This window comes from Andrographis paniculata, unplaced genomic scaffold, assembly GCF_009805555.1.
Source record: "Andrographis paniculata isolate CXL003 unplaced genomic scaffold, ASM980555v1 Contig59END, whole genome shotgun sequence".
NCBI classification, from domain to species: domain Eukaryota; kingdom Viridiplantae; phylum Streptophyta; class Magnoliopsida; order Lamiales; family Acanthaceae; genus Andrographis; species Andrographis paniculata.
In genome coordinates, this window is record NW_026137594.1 from 412,560 (window position 1) to 433,873 (window position 21,314).

The 21,314-nt window shown below is 32.3% G+C and overlaps 3 protein-coding genes across 3 annotated transcripts; all 3 read right to left on the reverse strand.

The window, feature by feature from the left end:
• Nucleotides 1-1,220: 1,220 nt before the first annotated feature.
• Nucleotides 1,221-5,590, reverse strand: LOC127257795 (transmembrane 9 superfamily member 3-like). The gene is made up of 7 exons (XM_051284260.1): nt 5,287-5,590; nt 3,914-3,954; nt 3,267-3,852; nt 3,045-3,182; nt 2,745-2,901; nt 1,893-2,377; nt 1,221-1,786 (listed from the first exon to the last, which is right to left on the reverse strand). Exons 1-7 carry the CDS (start codon nt 5,433-5,435, stop codon nt 1,567-1,569), a joined length of 1,776 nt encoding a protein of 591 aa, XP_051140217.1. The 5' UTR covers nt 5,436-5,590; the 3' UTR covers nt 1,221-1,566.
• Nucleotides 5,591-6,165: 575 nt separating this feature from the next.
• On the reverse strand, nt 6,166-11,526 carry LOC127257796 (glutamate decarboxylase-like). The gene is made up of 6 exons (XM_051284261.1): nt 11,375-11,526; nt 10,878-11,082; nt 8,241-8,656; nt 7,734-7,987; nt 7,606-7,658; nt 6,166-6,799 (listed from the first exon to the last, which is right to left on the reverse strand). The coding sequence occupies exons 1-6, from the start codon at nt 11,458-11,460 to the stop codon at nt 6,317-6,319; spliced, it is 1,497 nt and encodes a 498-aa protein (XP_051140218.1). The 5' UTR covers nt 11,461-11,526; the 3' UTR covers nt 6,166-6,316.
• A 2,353-nt stretch (nt 11,527-13,879) lies between these two features.
• LOC127258380 (beclin-1-like protein) lies at nt 13,880-18,920 on the reverse strand. Its single transcript, XM_051285194.1, has 12 exons — nt 18,657-18,920; nt 17,518-17,882; nt 17,237-17,407; nt 16,960-17,084; nt 16,707-16,755; nt 16,400-16,558; nt 16,240-16,328; nt 15,943-16,014; nt 15,440-15,589; nt 14,693-14,925; nt 14,371-14,491; nt 13,880-14,047 (listed from the first exon to the last, which is right to left on the reverse strand). The coding sequence occupies exons 1-10, from the start codon at nt 18,757-18,759 to the stop codon at nt 14,700-14,702; spliced, it is 1,509 nt and encodes a 502-aa protein (XP_051141151.1). The 5' UTR covers nt 18,760-18,920; the 3' UTR covers nt 13,880-14,047; nt 14,371-14,491; nt 14,693-14,699.
• Between the last annotated feature and the right edge of the window lie 2,394 nt (nt 18,921-21,314).

Sequence of the window (21,314 nt, forward strand, 5' to 3'; positions counted from 1 at the left end):
GATACGCTAATTTTCGGGGATGAAGAAAAGGAAAGAAGGAAAAAAGAGAAGATAGCAGTGCGGGGGCGGCTGTAAGTTGTTTAGTAGGGGTTAGAATTGTAATTTGCTTTTTAGTAAAAAATTTATAATTAAATTTGCCATTATATTTTATAAATAAAAATATGACTTTGTTTGTATTATTTTTTTCAAATTAAAATATATATTTTTTTTTATTTATTCTAGTGATTTCAATAAAAGTATATATTTTTTATTAAAAAATTATATTAAAATATTATTTAAATAAAAATTCAAACTTAAACTATAGTATAGGCTTGTCATTTCTGTAAATTTGACATTTTTACAAATTATAATCTGTAAATTCAAACTTAAACTTAAACTTAAATTTGACATTTTTACAAATTATAATCGTAAATTCCAACAAGTTTGTTTTATATAGTATAGGCTTGTCATTTCTGTATTTTTTCTAAAATATGATATATATTTACCTTCCTTTCAATGTTGTAAGTAATTGCCATTATATTTGTATCTTTAATCAATTTTGTTATTTTTTCTAGAATATGATATGTCTGCCTTCCCTTTAATGTTGCAAGTAATTGCCATTATATTTGTATGTTTACGTGAATATTAAATCTATCTCTACACATTACTTTTCTAACTTTCCAATTATGTGCAACCAATTTACCTTTATTTGAACGATTAAGCACCCATGCCAATGTATGTACTAAATGTCATTAAGTTTGATTTCTTTCTTTTTTTTTTTTTTTTAATGCATTTTAAGCAATTTCTAATCTTATAAAGTTAATAGTTCTAAACACATTATTAAGGAATATTTGATTTTCCATGTGATTCAGAGATATAATTGTCAATTCAAAATTCGTTATTTAAATGCACTACACATATGTAAAATAATAGAATTTGATTGTTTTTATTTTATTTTATTTCAAATGCATGTCAACACCATAAAAATACAATTTTTTTATCCCACGAAACATCATATCTCAATACTATTTAAAAAATAATAATAATCAAATAATAATAATAATACCCAATTTCAAATCAAAACCAGGCAAAACCCTTAATATTCCAAAATGAACATACAAAAAAGGTATAGAGAGAGATCAATTTCATATTGGAGGGAGTATGATACTTTATAAAATGGAATGATATATTTTTGTAGATAACCGAGTAAGGAAAAAGGAAAAAAAAAAAAAAAAAAAGCCTAAGGACTAAACATTTCCATATTTCTTATACAAAACTTTTCAGACAAAAGTCTCCTACAAACCTTTTATTAGTTCCACTTCCATGTAATAAACTACTAAACCTTCCTTCCTTAGTCGAAAACATCTTACACGACCGAACCCGACCCGATTCATTCCAACCCGACCCATATTTATACTCCACCAACACACAACATTCATCTATATATATATATATATATATATTTTTTGTGTAAACAAGAAAACACATACTACTTGTAAACAAGAAGCATCAAGGGTCAGACCTTCACTTACCTCTCTCCAACTTTGGGGCGGAACAAAGGACAGGATCAAGCTCAAGCCACCTGCTTCACTCGCATTTTATCGACCGATAAATATGGCGCACGAAGAACAGAGCCGCGCGGAAGCCTACGGTTCCAAGCATCAGGAAGAAGCCGTAGCAAATACAGGCCATGTATCCGAAGAAGAATGAGGTCTGCATGAATCCCGACATGTCCGACCGGGCGTAGTAGTAATACAAGCAGTAGCCATAAATAAACAAGCCCGTAGATCCGCCACACAGGAAGGACCTGATTTAGTTGAGCGCAAAACAAAAGAGGGTTAAGTGTCGACCGACAATTTCATATAATAGGAACTGTGATAACCGAAAAATATGGGAATGGCACAACAATATACCTCCACCACCATTCGTGATCTTCGGCAGCAAGTTGGAAGTAGGTCAGTGCGACGGTAATAAAGGCAGTGACGATTAGGAGGATGACGAACACGATGAATAAAATACTGTAGATGGTGTATATCCTGTGACCCCAAACGCTGGCAAAAATATAGTAAAGTTCGATGTAGATAGCGCTGAACGGCAAAAATCCGGCCATAGCCATCTGAGGCAGGGTGCCGCGGTACCACGGGAGTGGCGGGATTTCTCGAGGATATTTTGTGGTCCGGCATGGAGCTTGAAACTCTGCCTTACTATTTTTCCCAGCGATCCCTCCCAACACTAACAAAGGCGATGTCACAAGAGCCCATATCAGAAAAATCACCACGATTGTACCGAATGGAAGAGCAGCTGTAGCACGGTAGAAAATCGCAACAGTGTTGAGGAAGCAAAAGGAGAGAAAAAGTGGTCCGCAGAAAAGGCCGCCAGTCAATAACAGATTCCGAACCTGTTTGAAAGGGAAAAATAAGGTGTGTTAACAACTTAGTATACTGTATATTTACGAAGGCATCCATTTCGTGCACCAAATAGTAGATAACTAGGATGTGTATGTTTGCGGGTTCCGGACCCGGATTCTACTATTCACACCATCCAAACTAGGCAACTAAAACAAATATTTGGGAAACGTTAAAGTGGAAGTTAAAAAGAAAAAAGAAAAAAAGAGACACAATAGTTAGGATCTTTTCTAGATTTACAGAAAATTTCACTGCAAATGAAGTACAAAAATGTGTAGAAACAGTCCACAGACCTATGTAGAAACATGATGAACTCTTAAATGGAAGTAGAGAAACGATGTTCACTTAAATATTACTTACCCAATTTGATCCTTCCAATTGGTGGTAAAAGGAAGCTGATGTATAGCCAGCTATGCCAGATGTAAGAGCATATATGACCACCAGTGCTGTGAAAAGGGCTCCTCGATTGTATGGATAAAATACACCAACAAGCGCAAGCAAGAATATAAAAGTTGTCCTGAGACAAAGAAAAGTGAACGTACCTAATTACTTTCAGAAAATGGCAAACCAACATTAGACAATACAATAACCATGGAAAAAGTTCAAAATAAGATTGTTCAGATAACTTAAAACAGTTGCATTAAACATCCAATGACATACAGTGTAAAGAGTTGTGTGCCACTTCCAAGGGCAGCCGAAAACAATGACTTGTACTTTGGGAATCTGAAAACATCACCATGAATATATTTCCACCCAGTTTCTTCCTGGTCATCCGCTGTCTCCTCATCGTGGGCATATCTTTTACAAGAAAATAACATTATTAGAAGAAATGCCAAAATTTCCATTGGCCTGGAAGTTAAGAGAGTGGAAAAAGGTCCTTACTTGACAAAATCATTCTTAAGCACTCGCATCAAAATAGTAGCAAGAAAACCCGTAAGAAGGAGAACAGTCACACATGAATTGATGATTGAAAACCAATGAATCTCTAAATGACGAGGAAGTGACGACGAATGTGAGTACTTCTCCATCCTCTTCTCAAAAGGTATGTTGCTTTCTTTCCATTTGGCTGAGTACATGAACTCCACATCAACTTCCTTATCATCAGTAATGTCCACAACAGCATTGGGGTCTGTGCGAGCATTGACCTCAATCACACGATCTTTGTTGTAAAAGATTTCAAAATGGAGGTGCTTAAATAAGTAATATTTATATTCACTAGGATCAGCTTTGCCTTCCTTCTCAACCTTTCCCAGGAAACCCCATAAGGGCAAGTCATCATAGTACATTTGAAAATAGTAGTCCTTGGCCACTGCACTTCGAAACACAGCAGCTTCTTTTTTCGTCAGACGTTTCTTGCAGATAAGCTCAGACTCTTTGTCAATCAAGAAATCTAGCTTGTATGGTGTACTGACCAAGCGATCTCCATTTAGGACTTCACCAAGAGCCTCAATTTTATCTTTTACTTCACCTGCTAGCACAAGCTAATGAGCAAAAGAGGGGTATTTACCAAAAGAAAAATAATGAATTACCTGTTGCGCAAAATGGGAGATCAAAGTACCGGTACGTTTCGCTGAACAAAAAAAAAGAAAAGAAAAGAAAAAATCAGATCATAATTTCAGCACTACAGTGCAAGAAAACCAACATTCTGTAATGCTATAATAAAGAACAAAATGTAACAAATATGCTTCATCCAAACAATCAATTTATTGATTTATTCTCATAAATGCATTTAGTGGTTGTCCATCCCTCACACTGAAATCAGTAGCATCTCATGTTAAGTGGAAATCTTTAAGCATGAATATAAAATTAGTGTTTGGTGAAGGAGAACAAAAACTTCAAGGGCACTCAATAAACTAGCTCCAATCTGTTGCTTGTTTGTGGACTTGTAGATTAGGTCACATTTCCATTAAGTAAACTGTTACACATTTTTCAATAGGTTCCATTACATCATCTACCAGATTCTGGAAATCCAACATCATATAAAAACTATAGTAAATATGAGCAATATCAAATAAGACATAATACTGGATGTACGAATGGTGCATATGACTTTCTAAAGCAATGTAAAAATTTAAGAGTAAAGGGAGCAAAACATGAGAAATTACACACTCCCCTACCACTTTGTCTGGTTGCATTCTTAGATTGGTAATGTATTGGATTTATTTCTTCATTAACATTTTATAAAACATTAGGATGCAAAGAAGCTAGACACAAGTGTAATGATTAATTCCTAAGTATAATCTGCATCTGAATGTGGATGTATGAGAGAATACATGTATACAATTTCATTTAAAACCAAAATTATTGGCATATATGTGTAAGAAAGAAAACAAATTACTCAGTAGAATCACTGCTAAAGTCCACTTCCATCTTGTCTAGAACTAAATCACCTGTCTTAAACAAAATAATCCTAAGAAAGTACTGAAGCTAAATTGTATCATATGTCATTTTCATGCTTAAAGCGTTAAACCTCATCTTCCCCAAGATGCTATCTTCTCCAACTCTGCAGTTTCAAGCCTAAAAGAACCCTTCCCTCGAAATTCTACCTTTCTCTTTGCCTTCACACAGAATATCTGCAGGCTGTAGTATTCTTTCCCTTAATTTTCAAGAAGATCAAAGTCAAAACCCTACCTAGCCCAGCCCAGCACCTCCAACTCCTCGATTCCTCGCTTACTCATCAATGTCGAATCACCACAACAACAGATCTTCCACTGTCCCCAAATTCCACACTAATTACTGAATCTATTTCAATAAAACTACCGGCCACAACAAGCCGCAAACATAACCGCATCACACATAAGTCACTCCAACTTCACAAACAAAACTCTAATCAAATTACCATAACAGACACTAGCAGCTTCCCACGAAACACAAACAGACACCGAAGAAGAAAATTATTTACCTAGGGTTGTGAAATGGTCCGACCTTGTTCGCATAAAGCGGCACCGGATCGCCCTTTTCGTACTTGTGATTCGACGCGTCCGATCTCGCCGGAACTGCCGCGCACATCAGAAGCGAAACGACGAGGATCCAACACCCACCTTTCGCCATTTCTCTTCTCCGACCGAAACAAGGTAGAGATCGAATACAAATTGACAATAGAGTAGAGTAGAGAGCAGAACCACTAATGTAATGATGGAAAATGGAGGATGGAAGCTCCTCACCGAACAGCGCAGATCTGAGATCTCGATCCAATTCAATTCAGTCGATGAATTTTGAAGGAAACGTTTATTAGGGCATGCCACGCGCTGTGCAAGCGCGTCGCGACAAACGTGGCCCGTATAATACATTTTGGCTTGGATCGTGTAAATAACAATGTGGGCCTATCCCGTTTACAGTAAACCGGGCTAGCCCTCTAACTCGCCCCACTCCATTCCGGGTCGGGTCGGTTGAAACTCCGCCCCACTCCACTCCTAGGGGTAAAAATAGGCTTTTTTTTTTTTTTTCTTTTTAATTTAAATTTTAATCGTACAATATTTTATTAAATATTATTTTCATATTAAATTCAAATCAAAATTTTCAAATTCTTACCAAAAAAAACATAGCAATTATATCCTTAAAAACTCGTAAGTCTTGGGGTATATTTTTTTTTATGAATTTAAGAAAAAATTATTTAAATTTAATGTTAAAATAATGTATAATTGAAATTTTTATAAGATATTTTCAAAAAATAAAATGTCAAAATAATAAAAACCTGATTTCAGATGACAAAAGAAAAAAAACTCCCAATTTTCATGGATAACAATTATATAATAATTTAGAAAAAGAAAAAACACGAAAATGCAAAGCCAAACAAACAAGCTCGTCATATTAGTTTGCATAGTAAATCAACACAAACTTTCACATCATCATATCACACACACAAGAACGACGTCCTTATTTTCCACGAAACTCATATCTCCGACGAACTAATTTCAATAATTAATTTTAATTTAGCAGACTCCATTGGTCTTCTTCCCGTCGGCCACCATCTTCCTCCAAGCAGTAGTGATCTCCCTCTGCACTTCCATGGCCGTCTTCTTCACCACCGCCGGCGGCCGGTCCTCCACCGGAGTCGCCCCCGTCAGCTTCTCCGTCACTCTCGCCGGGATCGAGTCGAGCTCCTGCAGGACCTTCTCGATGTCCAGCACCAGCCGCTCCGCCAGAGTCCTCGAGAAATCCTCGCGGATGACCACGCGGAGGACCGTCACATGCTGCGCATCGGGCGGCATCGTGTACGCCGGCACGATCCACCCGAACCGCCGGAGCATCTCCGAGATCTCGAACTCGTTGTGGCGGCTGCTGTCCTTGAGGCTGAAGGCCACCAACGGCACGCCTTGCTCCTTCGATATGATGTTGAACCGCCCCGTTCGCTCCAACCCTTCCTTTAGAATCGTCGCATTTTCTTGGCAGTTCTCCATGATGTTACGGTATCCCTAAATCCGGAGAAGATAAAAATTAAAAATAGATATTTTGTGGTTGTTACTGTACTGACTAATTTGCATAATGCTAATATACACGGTAGCATATAGAATATAAAAATTTTAGCACAATGTATATATTTATATAATAAAAATATAACACATATAATTTGCACAATATATATTACAATTTATGTAAGTACCTAAAATATAATAATACGATACACATATAAAATATAATAGACAATATATGCTAACAATATATATGAATGTATTGTCTGTTATATTTTTCATAAGCTGATTAGAAATAATCAATACATTAGTACTTTAGCTCAAACCAGTACTTTAACTATTCTTATAAAATTTATATATGCATCTAAAGGTACATTTCTATTTGCGTAAACATGAATTCAAAATTTCAAACTTAGACTCTGTTTAGTAATCGTTTTGAAATTGTTTACTGTTCATCCAAATTTTACTGGGATTTGATTAAAATATTATATTCAATATTTATATCACATTAAAAAATAATTGATTTTTTACTATTTCAAAACCAATTCAATATTCCAAAACATTTCTAAAATATATCTAAGCAAACAATTATTGCTTAAATCGAGCATACAAATCATACTATTTGTCATATCTTTTTGCAATTTTTCTTTACTTACCAATAATTTGTACTCATTTACTCTTTTCCATGTAACTTTTTATTTTTCCTAATCTATAAAACATTCGAAACGAAAACATATGATAACAAAATGAGCTAAAAGAATTTGAGACGGAAGGTGTATATTATATATTGCAGTTGTATTAAGCAGTACCTCGGCACCTAAGCGAATGAGCTGATAGTATTGGGCGATCACTTGGCTCGAGCCTACAAGACAGATGAAACAAACGAGACGAAAAATAAGGGAATCGAACTTGTGGCTTAGACAACGCATTTTCATACCTTTGGAGAAGTTGAGGGTAAATGTGGGTTGATCGGCGCCGAGGTAGTTAATGTGAAAAACAAGTTCCTCCGGCAAGTCCTCTTTGCTCCGCCAAATGACCCATCCGATACCTGCGTATACGAGCCCGTACTTATGCCCACTCACGTTGATGCTCTTCACTAAAGGCAACCTAAAATCCCATTCTAAGTCCGGGTATAAAAATGGCGCAATGAATCCACCGCTCGCAGCATCCACATGGATTGGCGTATCCCATCTAATCAAAACATAGTTAGTATACAAAATATATACATTTCTGGCAAATTTGTTCATAACCAACCTGTTCTTTGAAAATTCTATACAATTCTCCATTATGATGTAAAATTTACACAAGATTTTCTCGTAAAATACGAGTATGTCTCGGACAGTTTTTAAATCATATGAAAGAATTGAGTAAATTTTCAAATCATGGATTATAATTTTTTATCTTTGAGAGAGAAAATGTGAAGTTGCAAAGTTTATATGCATACCCGGTTTGTTTGTTCTTCTCGGACAAAAGATTGTTTAGCAGCTTGACATCTTCGAATTCCCCATTGAGAGTGGAGCCAAGGATCGCGGCGACGCAAATGGTGTTCTCGTCGACCAATTCAACGGCTTTTTCGGGGTCCATGACATAGTATCCATCTCGGAGTTTGACTTCCTTGAGCTCGACCTCAAAGTAGCGCGCGAATTTCTCCCAACACACTTGAACGTTGGCGCCAGTAACGATGTTCGGCTTGTCGCAAGGCTTGCCGAGCGCTCTCATCTTGTGCTGCCATTTTCTCTTGAACGCCAATCCGGCGAGCATTATGGCTTCGGACGAGCCAACGGTTCCGACCCCGACGGCAGCTTCGCCGTCGCCGAGCGGGGCATTGAACAGATTTGCTATGATGTTTACACAACGGTTCTATTTACAAAAAACACATATGATTCATCAAAGAAGTGTGTTCTATACACATTCTGTGATTAATTCTGAAAACCATAAATCCAATCTAATTTCTTGTTAGAACTATACTATATATTTTCTTTTACGACCAGTTGGATATGCAAGAATATATATATTTACTATTTTACTACTAAATTCCAGGTATTAGATAGGGGATTTTGAAAAATTTTGAAATTTGAAAAAAAATAAATTCATATTTGATATTTTTTTAAGAAATGAATAATATCAAAGGAGTCCAAGTTTGTAACGTAAATAAAACCTACAATTTAAGAAAATTTGGCAAAAGAAATGCACTCTAAGAAATCATCTTGGTACTGCTACTGTTGCCCTCTACTACTATACTATACTAAGCATGGAACTAATTGCTCCTACCCACGGCCATGAATCTTTACCAAAAGTTTTCAAAACTGTAAGAAAGAAAAAATATATAGATAATATAGTTGCTTAGCAGGTAGGTAGGTTGCAGGGCAGCAATAAAGTGAAAATATAAAATAATACTCCCTCATTGGCAGTGTCGGCATACAAGTTGGACTATATATATATATATATATGAATGTATATGTATTTGTTCAGTATCGAAAAATATCTTATCATAGCCAAAAAAAAGTAGTGCGCATAAACTATTCACGTCAAAGTGGATAACGTTATTATTGCTATCATGAAATGAAACGCAATGCCCATCCACACAGACAGACGCGGCAATAATTATGTCTGTCTAATTTCATAATAAGTTTTCTCAGAGTCCTGTATAACTATGATAATGTACACAAAATTAAAAATAATAGTTTTAAATTGAAAGAAATTATAATATGAAATAGAAGGTAAATAACTAAATTAGTCTTACTTTATTAAAGGTTGAAAAAATAGATTAAGAAGATAATTATAGTAAGCTCATCTTTTACTATTTAATATAATCAAACCCAAAGTGTCCAACCTATTCAATTCAATCCTATCTCAATTAGTCCATTTACAAGACCATAATAGAAGGTTAAGATTTGTTTGATCTTCCCCATATAAGACAAGAATCTTCACATTCTTCTTGCTCTTTCACTTACACTTCAACACCAACAAGAAGGTCGATCTACAATAGTGGCCCTTAAAGAATTCTAAGGGATGGATGGAATGCATTGATTCAGCGTGTTAATATAATTAAAGAAAATAATTACTTGTAATATTTTCGTTTTGAATTTTAATTTTAAATTATAAAATTTTGAATTAAAATAATAATTTAGTATTAATATAAATAGGTATATTTTAAATATAAAAATTAATTTTAATAAAATATAATCAAACTTTACAAGTAAACACATCCAAATTGAGATGCAGTCATAACCAGTTACATATAATTAATCAGGAAATGAAAAAGGGAATATATTCCACCGTCAAAATTGGGGTTTCACGGAATGATGTGCCACCAATTTTTTATACTAGTAGTTACATCATCAATCGAAAAATTAAACATTATTAACCGACAATTTTTTTATTCATTATTTACGTAGAATATCAAATTATTAAATAGTATACTATATTATATTAAAAATAATAATTTTAACGATAAATTATAGTAATAATTAAATCATAAAAAAAATCATAAAAAAAGCCAAAAAAATATACATACATAGTATGTGTGTTTTTCAAAGCTTGGATTGAATTTGAAAATTTAATTTTTTATTTATTTACATAACATATTGATAATCTCATAACTGCTCCGTAAGCCTAAAGGAAAACAGGTAATGACATTTACATTGAGCAGAGCGAGAAAACGCGTCTACAATAATAGATGCAAGGCAAGGATGTGGTGATATTTCAAACATAGATTATAGTAAGTCGCTGTCTTGTTTTCATCAATCAAAGATCAATTAATGAGATTGTGATTTATATTTATGTTTCTTCCCTTATATTTCACATTTAGGTCCTCTGTGCTTTATATTTTTATTATTTTCAATAAAAAAAGATTTAACTAACAAATTTAATAAAAATATATTATTATTATTTTCGTCAAACACAATATCATTTATGTGAGACATCTGCTTAGAGATGAATAAAATTTTCTAGATTTACGATGCAATATCTCATCATCGAAAAAATAGTGATCGAATTCAAAATTGTTAATCAACTAGTATCATTCTAAAGTGAAAGTGAAGGCAGAATGTTCAAAATTAGATTGAGAGAACATTTTTACCTGTAGCTCAGTAGTGACAGGGTACTCATCCATATCAACATAGTTTTTGTTAATTGCAGCCATAATCAGCTTGTCGCACTCCGGTTCCATCCACGTCGTCACGAACGAGGCCAGATTCAGCCTCGGATTCCCGTCCAGCATCAGCTCATCATTAATGATCTGATACGCTGCTTCCTTCGGAATCGAATTCTCCGGCATCTTAAACCTGTATTCATCCATTCACTTCAGCAATTCGTTCAAAATAATACTTTACGCCACGAAAAAAAAAAAAAAAAACTGAAACACCGGATCGAAAACACGGAAAATTCGATTCCAGCATCTTAAACCTGTATTCATCGATTCATTTCATCAATTCCCTCACGGATCGCTCAAACTTATACTCTACTTGCTCACGAAGAAAAAAAAAAAGGTCTGAAACAGCCGATCAAAAACAAGGAAACTGCTCTGCATCTGAAACAAGTCTAATCAGTCGCACTACATATGAAGTTGAGAATTACCGCGGAAGCGCGTCGCGAACATATCGAGAGGCGAACGTAGAGTGCACGGAGACGTCTTGCTGAGAGGCGGTTTTGGAGAGAACCATCGCTGCTACTGCCGACGGAGAGAAGAAGAGACTGAGGTGAATGAAAATGGTTAACGGAATGCACCGCCGAGTCACACGTATATAAATGAGGTGGGAAAGCGTGTGAAGGGTTGGTTGGTGGGACCCACGCCTTTTGTGATCCATTTTAATTTCCTTATTTTTAAGTAAAGATATTATAATAAAATCTCATGTCACACTGCCTTCTATTTGTTTTGTTTGGATGAGATTTTTTTACTAAATATACATATTTCTATTTATTTATTTTTTCAAATATTTTTATTTTATCATGTTATTTTTATATTAAAATAAATGGTAAAATTATTTTTACATTATTTTTAATTATTCACTATCACTATCAGTGTGTATTTTTGTAATAGTTTGAGTTTTTAAGTGAATCGGTCAATCTGTATCCAACATAGTATCAAAGTCTAAACTAGTTTACATGAGTTTTTGACATATTTTGGTATTAATATATAATTATTTTATTTAAAATAAGAAAAGTACTTTTAAGTTAAACAAACAAAAATTGTAAAAATGTATTTGAATTGGGTATTATATTTTGTTAAAAGATACTACAATTGTTTACTAACAAAAATATATAAATTGCTATAAATTATATTTTTTATATAATATATAAAAATTGGTATAGAAAATATAAAAATAATAAATATATGTAATATTTTAATTTTTTTCGGAGGGATAGTGTGTAGTGTTTTTCCTAAAAAGAGCACACACCCACATTAACTTTGAGTTTGATTGGGATTAGTTATTATTATTTTCTTAAAAATATTAAATGAAAATTTATTTTATATTTTTTTAAATTATAATAAAAATTAATTTAATACATTTAAAATATCTTATCAATACACATTTATATTGTATTAAACAAATATTTAAATTTAAATATTTATTATTCAAAATCGCCCGTCGCTTCTCTTGAATTTTCATAATTCTGCTACGCAAAAAAATCCAAATCTAAATTCCAAACTCCAAACAAATACCACCTTAATCATGATAATCTCATAGTACAAATGAATAATAACTATTAAATACTTCCTCTATCCCACGTATCATGTGCACGTTGCCGTTTATATTCTATATTATTTTTCTTTTTTGAAAATAATTACACACTTTAATCTTATTTGAAACTTTTTAATTAATTTTTTTTAATTTTAATTAAACTAATTAGTTATCTTAATCTTAATTTATAATTATTTATATTATAAAATAATTATTTTCACTAATACATTCTTAATTATCTACTAATTATACCATTTGGAAAATGATTACACACTTTAATCTTATTTTAAACTTTTTAATTAATTTTTTTTAAAAATTTTAATTAAACTAATTAATTATCTTAATCTTAATTTATAATTATTTATATTATAAAAGAATTATTTTCACTAATATATTTTTAATTATCTACTAATTATACTCTTTCTAAAATAGTGTAGCACTGTAAGTAGGTCAGAGGGTAATATAATTATAGATGAAATAATAGGTCAGAGGGTAATATAATTATAGATGAAATAATGTTATATGGAGTACTTTATTATTATTTCAATTTTGTTATGTATAAAATCCACTCATAAATGAAATTGATTATATACAATAAATACTATTGCAACATACGGAGTATTTGTTAGACTTATGTTGGAAATTATTTATTTAAATTTAAATATTATTTTAATAAAATACTTTGTAAAATAAAATAATTTAGTTTATTAATATTTGTAAAAATTGTATAATAAAAAAAACTTATCCAAATAGAAAAAAGAAACATACCATGTATATTAATACAATTGTAATAATTATTATTGTAATGGTTTTTAATATGGCAAAGATATTAACATTTTCAATTAAATGTGGGTGTTGTGTGCTTTGTGAGTCTTTCCAGCTTTCACTGCTTACTAAAAATTTTAAACTAATTGTGTTTATCCAATTATTTGGCAATTAATATTATTTAAAAAATATAATATATATATAGATAATTATACAAAATATATAATTTATACTTTCTTCCCCTTAACAAATTATTATTTTTTTTTATTTTGATTCATTCCCCTTAACAAATTATTTATTTATTTTTATTTTGATTCGTTCCGTATATTGTATTATTACATTTGTACATAAAACACGTTATTTTAATCAATTTCACCTTATTCCTACTACATCACTCCTTCTAACAAGTAAATGAATACAAGGGAGAGAAAAAAAAAAAATTATGTACTCATACATTAATATCGTAATATTCTTTATTTTTTATTAAAAATATAATAAAAAATTAATTAATGCATAAACTGGCCTTTGTATCAAGTGTTCTAAACATTTGTGGAATGCCAACACTCCATATTCAAAATAAAATTAATAAATGAAAAGAAGAAGAAAAAAAAAACTTCAAAAAAGAGTTGCATCATTCAAATTGCTTGGCAATTGATGTGTAGTGTTCATATCCACAGGCTAAACTAGACTAAAGCCACTCCCCATTAAGAAAAAATTGTGGAAATAAAAACATTGATATCTCTTCAGATACTAACCTGAGCCTAGGTGCCATCCTCATCCACCATGCTCTTCTACTTCCAAGCTTAAATTTACAAGTACAAAACAATGATGTTAGGACCATAGAATCGACCAAGAAAAACTTTCAAGCAATACAAACTAATATACAGAAAAGATTGAAATTATATATAGTAATAAAAAAGGATAAAACAAAGTTTATTTGCTTCTGAAAATGAACTTTCAAGTGAAATGAATAGTGAAGATAGTGTTTTTCTATTCGATCCAGATTAGTGATGTTTTTCGAGAGAAATAATATATATATTTTTTTCGAAAAGTATAGCACATGAATGTCTGAAGAGATCAACTGAGAAAAATGTAAATGTTGTTCACACATAAAAGATCGCTTACGTTGAAATGCTTTGAAGAGCCACTGGGAAAAACAGCATATAAAGAATTGCATGCATCGAGAAACAGCTTTGCTGATCGAGTAAGTGGCTCAGGCAGTTGTGCTCATTTCAGCAGAAATATCCTGGGGAGAAACACGGATGAGCGCTAGTATATATCGACAATTTTATAAGCATGTATCTAATCGCAACAATGGCTGGTATTATATTTCCGTGCATTAAACATCTATTGTCACACACACAAGTACCATATTCACCTTTAGTTTAGCAGCAGAAATTTAAAAAAATTGGATTGAAACTAAATAAATGATACGAGACTGTAGCACCTTAGGATCAGTTGCGTCTGCTGTTATACAGTGAGCCAGAACCTGAGCTTGAGACGGTGGCTTCAGAATGGGAAGAGGCAGCGGGGGTGAGAGGCTGGAAGTTTGTGTTCCCGACAAACCAGTAGAGTATCCATTTCAGATTACAGAGAGTGTACTTGAGAGCTTTGGTCCAATTCTCTGGTTTATTGAAGCTCTGTGTGATTGAGTAATTTTCGACTTTGTCATTCTCTATTCTGCAAATGCCAACAAGAACTATCAAGGTTTTGATATATACAACATCCATGATGCACAATTGGGATGAAACAAAATCACCGAATCGAAACATAAAGCAACTAAAAAGAAATGTAAATATGAGTATAGAACTCAAATCTCCTCATAGAAGAGAATACAATCGTCTTAAGATAGATAAAACACATCATCAACATAATTGTTAATCATTAATTATTACTATTATATAGTCAATCAACACAGCCCATCAACACAGCCCCTTGACAAATGGGACGGGGGGGGGGCAGTGTGACACAATCATGGGATGTCCCGGCTCTGATTTCATATCAGATTACCATCTCATCTAAAAGTTTAAACTTAAAAGAAGCATGTATCATTAATTATTATATAGTCAACCAACAGTTCTTCATTGTGTTTTATGAAATTAAGCCAAAATGTAATATATGAAGAACCACTTTTGAAGACTGATAACACAATCAAATAGCATCCAGGACAGATTATGCAAGTCATTCAACATACTTGTATGGAAGTTTGAAGCAGTCATCGGGAGGAAGGTTCTTTTCTTTGTCCTTCAAGTTTGCAAACTCTGCAAACTCCTTGAGGCAGGTCAAATATAATGTCATAGCTTTATCATAGCGAGTGCTCCAAAATATGTTGGCAGGGCCAAACCTGATACATACGCAGGATATATTAACTTGCAAGTAATATATAATTGAACCAATTAGAACGTACAACTAAGGGGAGCTGGATCAAAATAGGAAAATAAAAACAAACACATGATGTTGGTAGAGTGATACATGTAGACAGCGAAAACTGAATCTTCTGCACATGAAGATGTAGAAATGATCTAATAATGCCAATTCATTCATTCATTCAATATCAAAAGAGCCTTAAAGGTCATCGCATCTTTCCATTAAATTTTGAAAGTATGTAACATTGCCAATTACTGCCGAATCCTGATGAGCAGCGCAGTATTTATGAAAATTAACAGCAGATGAGCAGCACAGTCTACCATAACTTACAGCTCATAGGTAATGTTGTCGCTATCCATTATACGAGGGTAGCTCCCCATGGGAAGAATTTTAATGCGATATCTGAAGCTAAAGTTAAGGTGTAGAAGTTTAAAAGGATAGGTAAACATTGTAGATATAATTTTATTCAGATCAGGACTTCTGAACAATGAAGACAAACATGCCAAAAGAGAAAAACACCAGAGCAAATCGAGCCACACCATGGAAGAGTATCATACAAATCATAGATAATACCTACAAAGAGAGATTAAAGATAGCTTATAAAACATTCAAGTAACAAAAGGATACGAGAACTTTGGCCGGAAATGGTATTGAGCCATTGTATGGAGGAGGAGGCAAGCTTGGCCCCAGGCTGCATTTATTTCATCCCACTCAACCTGCACAGTCCGATAAAGGGCAATGGGAAATCTTCTTCAAAGATAAGAATGCCAAAGCAGTCAATATATACCTGAACTTTAGGAAGTCTTCCAAGACGAAAGCTGTTGATAGTTCCAAACTCTCCATCATGCCGAATAGGAAAAGCATCAGACAGCACATTAGTTTTCTCCAACAACTCTATTTGAGCTTTTGAGACTTCAATCTTGGCTAGAATTGCATCCCCTTCTTCCTATTGACCACATATTTCTAGTTTAATAATGCTATAGTATGTCTTGCTAAGAACAACTACAATCATGAGTAATATAATATTCCTAAAGGAGCTTGTTGGCCATGGCTTAGAATAATCAAAATGAAAAAGAAGTTTAGCCATAACAAACCTGAAACAAGCTCAACTGAAACTTGTAATTATTGAAATCCTGCCAATAACTGGGGAAGACAGTACTAGGAATTAGATCAAAAACAAGAATGATTTGTGAACTGAACCAGATGTTAAGGAACAACTAAAAGTAGGAATTACATATTAGATCAAAGACAATACTAGGAGTTAGATTAAAGACAATACTAGGAATTGCATAATGCCAATCAGGAACGCTAAAATACACTATTCAAACTTTATATAAAGAAAGTTACCGTTGTTCTGAATCTTCAAAACGACTAGATTCTAACTCTAGTTCCTTAAATTTTTCAGTTACTTCTGAAGATTGTTGTTCTGTTTCTGCAATTGATGCTTCAAGTTTCTGCACTTCTTCTTCTATCTTACAAGGCAACCAAATAAAATTAGCAATCTTTGGATTTCAGGACAATTATTGTTCACAATAAAATCAAAGAGGGAAACTGCAATGCAATTATAAATGTTTGCAAAAGCACCCGACATATAAATGTTTGCACAAAATTGTAAAATAAGCACCTTCAATTTTTCCTTAAGAAACTCTGCTTCACTCAGTACATTTTTTGGTTCCCCTTCAAAGCGTTTAAGGCAAACTTCATATGCTTCTATGTCCCTATTCACATCTCCAATTTCCTTATCAAGTTCATTAGACAAAACTCGTATGCACTCAAGACATAAAGGATGCTCAACCTGTAGAAAGCATTGAAAGTAAAAAGAAATTGTCAAATGATCGTCTTGCAAGGCCACACTCAAAAGGATGAGTCACAGTGTTGTATTGAAAAATCCATTGAATAAAATACCTCAGTTTGAGTAGTAGCAATATTGAATGCACGATTTAGGACTCCTATAGCAGAGTGAAAGTCCGAGTTGTGTGGTTGAGCGGGAATGTCGCTAGGCCCGCTCTCAGGTGATGGATGATTGCACCCACTGTAAGCAACTCTAGGTTCACTTTTATATACCGAAGCAGCCGGTGGAGGTAATACAATAAAAGACTCGTCCATCGGCTTTCCCGATTGACAAGCCTCAGATTGCATAGCTACACCTCGAGGCTGTTGAGAAGCTCCCAGTTTATGGTTCCTTTGTTTTGGTAACACAACAAATGAATTGTCCATCCGTGTTGATCCAACTACACTAGCAGTTCCATTGATTGAAGAACCTTGCATCCCTGCACAAATATCCTAAGATTTATGAAACAAAATTACAGTAGTCATATAAAACAATGATTCTAGAGAGCTGAAGCTTCCACATTCACATGTTCTACATCTATGGGGCAATATTTAAAGGTGAGCACAAGATATGTAAGTATGGATTTTTTTCTAATAGAAGAATTGTCGATTTCGGATAGCTTCACATAACGGTCAATCTCTAAAATCTTATAACTGGATAAGGGATAGCTGAAACCACTATTTAAAGATTTACATATAACAATTATTATACATACAAATTTACAATAAAAATCCATAAGAACGCTATAGATTAATCTCATGATTACTAATTTTGAAAACATAAAAAAAAAAAAAATCAATCTTTAATTTTATGCTGTTTTGTCATTATAATAAACTATACACTTTTTAAAAGGCCTAAAACCGGCATCGCAGAACGGCGATGGCAGCGAACTGCCAATGGATTATTGACAACTATGCCTACAAGAATGAAACAAATTAGCATACGCAGTTAATGGATTAAAGTAGATACATTCTCTCTCTAATTCAAACTCATGCAAAATCTTGAAGATATATATATATATATATTATATATATCACTCAAGATTTCAATAATGTAGCCCCAAAAAAATCACGTAACAAATGGAAAAGGAAGAGTGCTGTCGTTCTGTACACAAGTTTCTGCTTCCCCTTCAAGAAGAATTAGGGTAATGCAAGATTCATCATCTTAATTCAAAAAAAGGAAAAGAAAACTCAATTGATTCTAGAACCCTCACCCGAGGCGAGAAATCTATCGGCGTGAGGATCAACTCCGGAAACGGAAACGGCTTTGCGACAATTCTGGCAGAGGAAACGCGGCAGATTAGGGTCGGACGGCATCGTTTATTAAAAGGCAATCGGAAGTTGGCACCGTTCACTGTTGGACCAGAAAGGTAAAGCCAGTGGAGAGGAAGACGAAGACAGCGGCACTGTGGATTATCGAAGCCAATAGACAAGAACTCCGACGGCTAAGATGGCGGAAGACGACGGTGATCAAGCCGGAGACGACTGACGCACGTTGTGTTTGTTAAAGGGTTTAGCATATCTACTATTTTACTATTTCAAAATTGTTTGTTTGGATTATTTACAAAAATAAAAATCTCTTATTAAATACTCCCTCCGTCCACAAATAAAATATACATTTACATTTTGCACGAAGTTTAAAAAATAATAGTATTTTAATTATAATGGGCAGATAAAAGTAGTGAAATGATATTTATACCTTAATTTTCGGTATAAAAGTAACGATGTGATGTAAAATAAGAATATTTGTGAATAAAAGTGGAATATTTAATAAAATAGTTGTAATTGGATGTTCAAAAATAAAAATACGTAGTAGCTGGACGGAATATATACTACTCCTCCCATAGTAAATATGAGTTTGCTTTTGCAGGGAATAAATAAAAATGACTAAAATAAGTAAAAATGATTAAAATAATTTTATTCTTATTGAACGATAATATATTATAAGTTAAGTAGATAGTATAATTATAAAAAAGAAAATTGATATGTGGAATAGAATAAAATGAATAATTTGTTAATGAAGGAAAGAAATATTACTTTAATAACTGTTTGTTTGTTTCCAAAAATTTGAAGATTTTTGTTTTTGTGTTTTTGTGTGTTTTTTTTTTTTTTTTTTTTTCTAATTTAAAAACATCAAATAAAATTTCAATTGTCTATTTTATTTTTATATAATAATTGTTAATATCATATCAAAATATAAATATGTAAAGTTTGAATCTTACATTTGATTGCCAGTTTAATTTTTAAATTAGAAATTACGTTAAAAATAGTTTATTTAATTTATAAACATTAGTAATTTAATAAAATATAATATATATTTTTTTAAAAATTTAAAATATTGTTTATTAATTGTTATTTTATAATGAAAATAAGATTAATTTGTTGGACGACTAATATAGACGGAAAACAAGATGTTGTATAATTTTTATTGAGCTTTGTCTTATGAGTTGGCCCAAATTTGAAAGAAAGCCCACGGTGGCTTTAGTTACTATTTGGGATGGAATTTAAACTTTGATTTTATTTTATTTTTTATTTCTTTTTTTAAATGATAAGATATCGTTTGATCATGAACAAAAAAATAAAGAAAAATCAACAAAAATTACATAACTTAATTTATTTATGTTAAAATAGAAGGAATATATGCCATAAAAAAATAAAATAAAAATAGAAGAAATATATAAAATTATACTCCCTTCGTCCCAGATACCATGTCCACGTTGTCGTTTCTGTCCGTCCCACATACCATGTCACTTTCTTTTTGTGGAAAATAATTTCACACTTTAATCTCATTTTAAATTTTTAATTTTTTTTTAAATTTTAATTAAACTAATTAGTTATTTTAATATTTAATTTATAATTATTTATATTATAGGATAATTCTTTTCACTAATACATTCTTAATTATTTACTAATTACATCCCTCTAAAATACCGTGTCTACGACGTAGCAGACATGATATATAGGACGAAGGAAGTATATACTTTTTTTTCTTCTTAAAAGCGCGACATCAAACATCAAAGTCCATTTACAATATATGTCCACTCATTTGTTAATATTATATTATACAATTTTTCAATGTCCTTGCAAAATATAACATCAACGTATATTTTATATATATATATATATTATTTTTATCCTATTTAAATACTCTTATTTTTCATTCAAAATTGTTATGGGCTATTTATTATTTATAGTTTATGTGATCCATCCTCCTTCAATTATTAATTTTTAAACTTTTACTTCTATCTATCGAAATATCATCTCACATTTTATTTTACTAATAAATTTATAACTATCACGTTATATATGGTACGAAAATAGTATATCGTATTAAATATCTATTATTTATATTATAAACACGACCAAAATATCTAACATGCGACAAGTTGTCCAAGATTGTGGCATGCAGAGTTTGATGTGATGGTCTTAGTGCTAACTAAGTAATGAAATAAGAAAGTAAATTATATTTTATATAATTGAATTAATTGCATGATATGTACTTCCTAAAGCTTCAACAAAGTGTCCCAACTTCAAGACATTTCATCCCCAAAAACTAGACACGACAAATATCTTTGTCCGCTTTTATTTATCAATATTTTATATTAGTTTGGTCTCGCTTTATAAGTCATATTTATTTTTTTTGTGTTAATATTTGAATATTAATTATTGTATGAAAATGTAGTACAAATCGAAGAAAAATGACAAAAATACTTTTATTAGTGTCTTATAATACTATTATAATGACATTTGTGCAAAAAATTATATAAATATAAAAATATTTTTAATGTTAAGTACAATAATGCAAAAAAATAAATGAGACTCTTAGAGTCGGACCAGTATATAAAAAGACAAAACAATGTAGTAATTTTTTT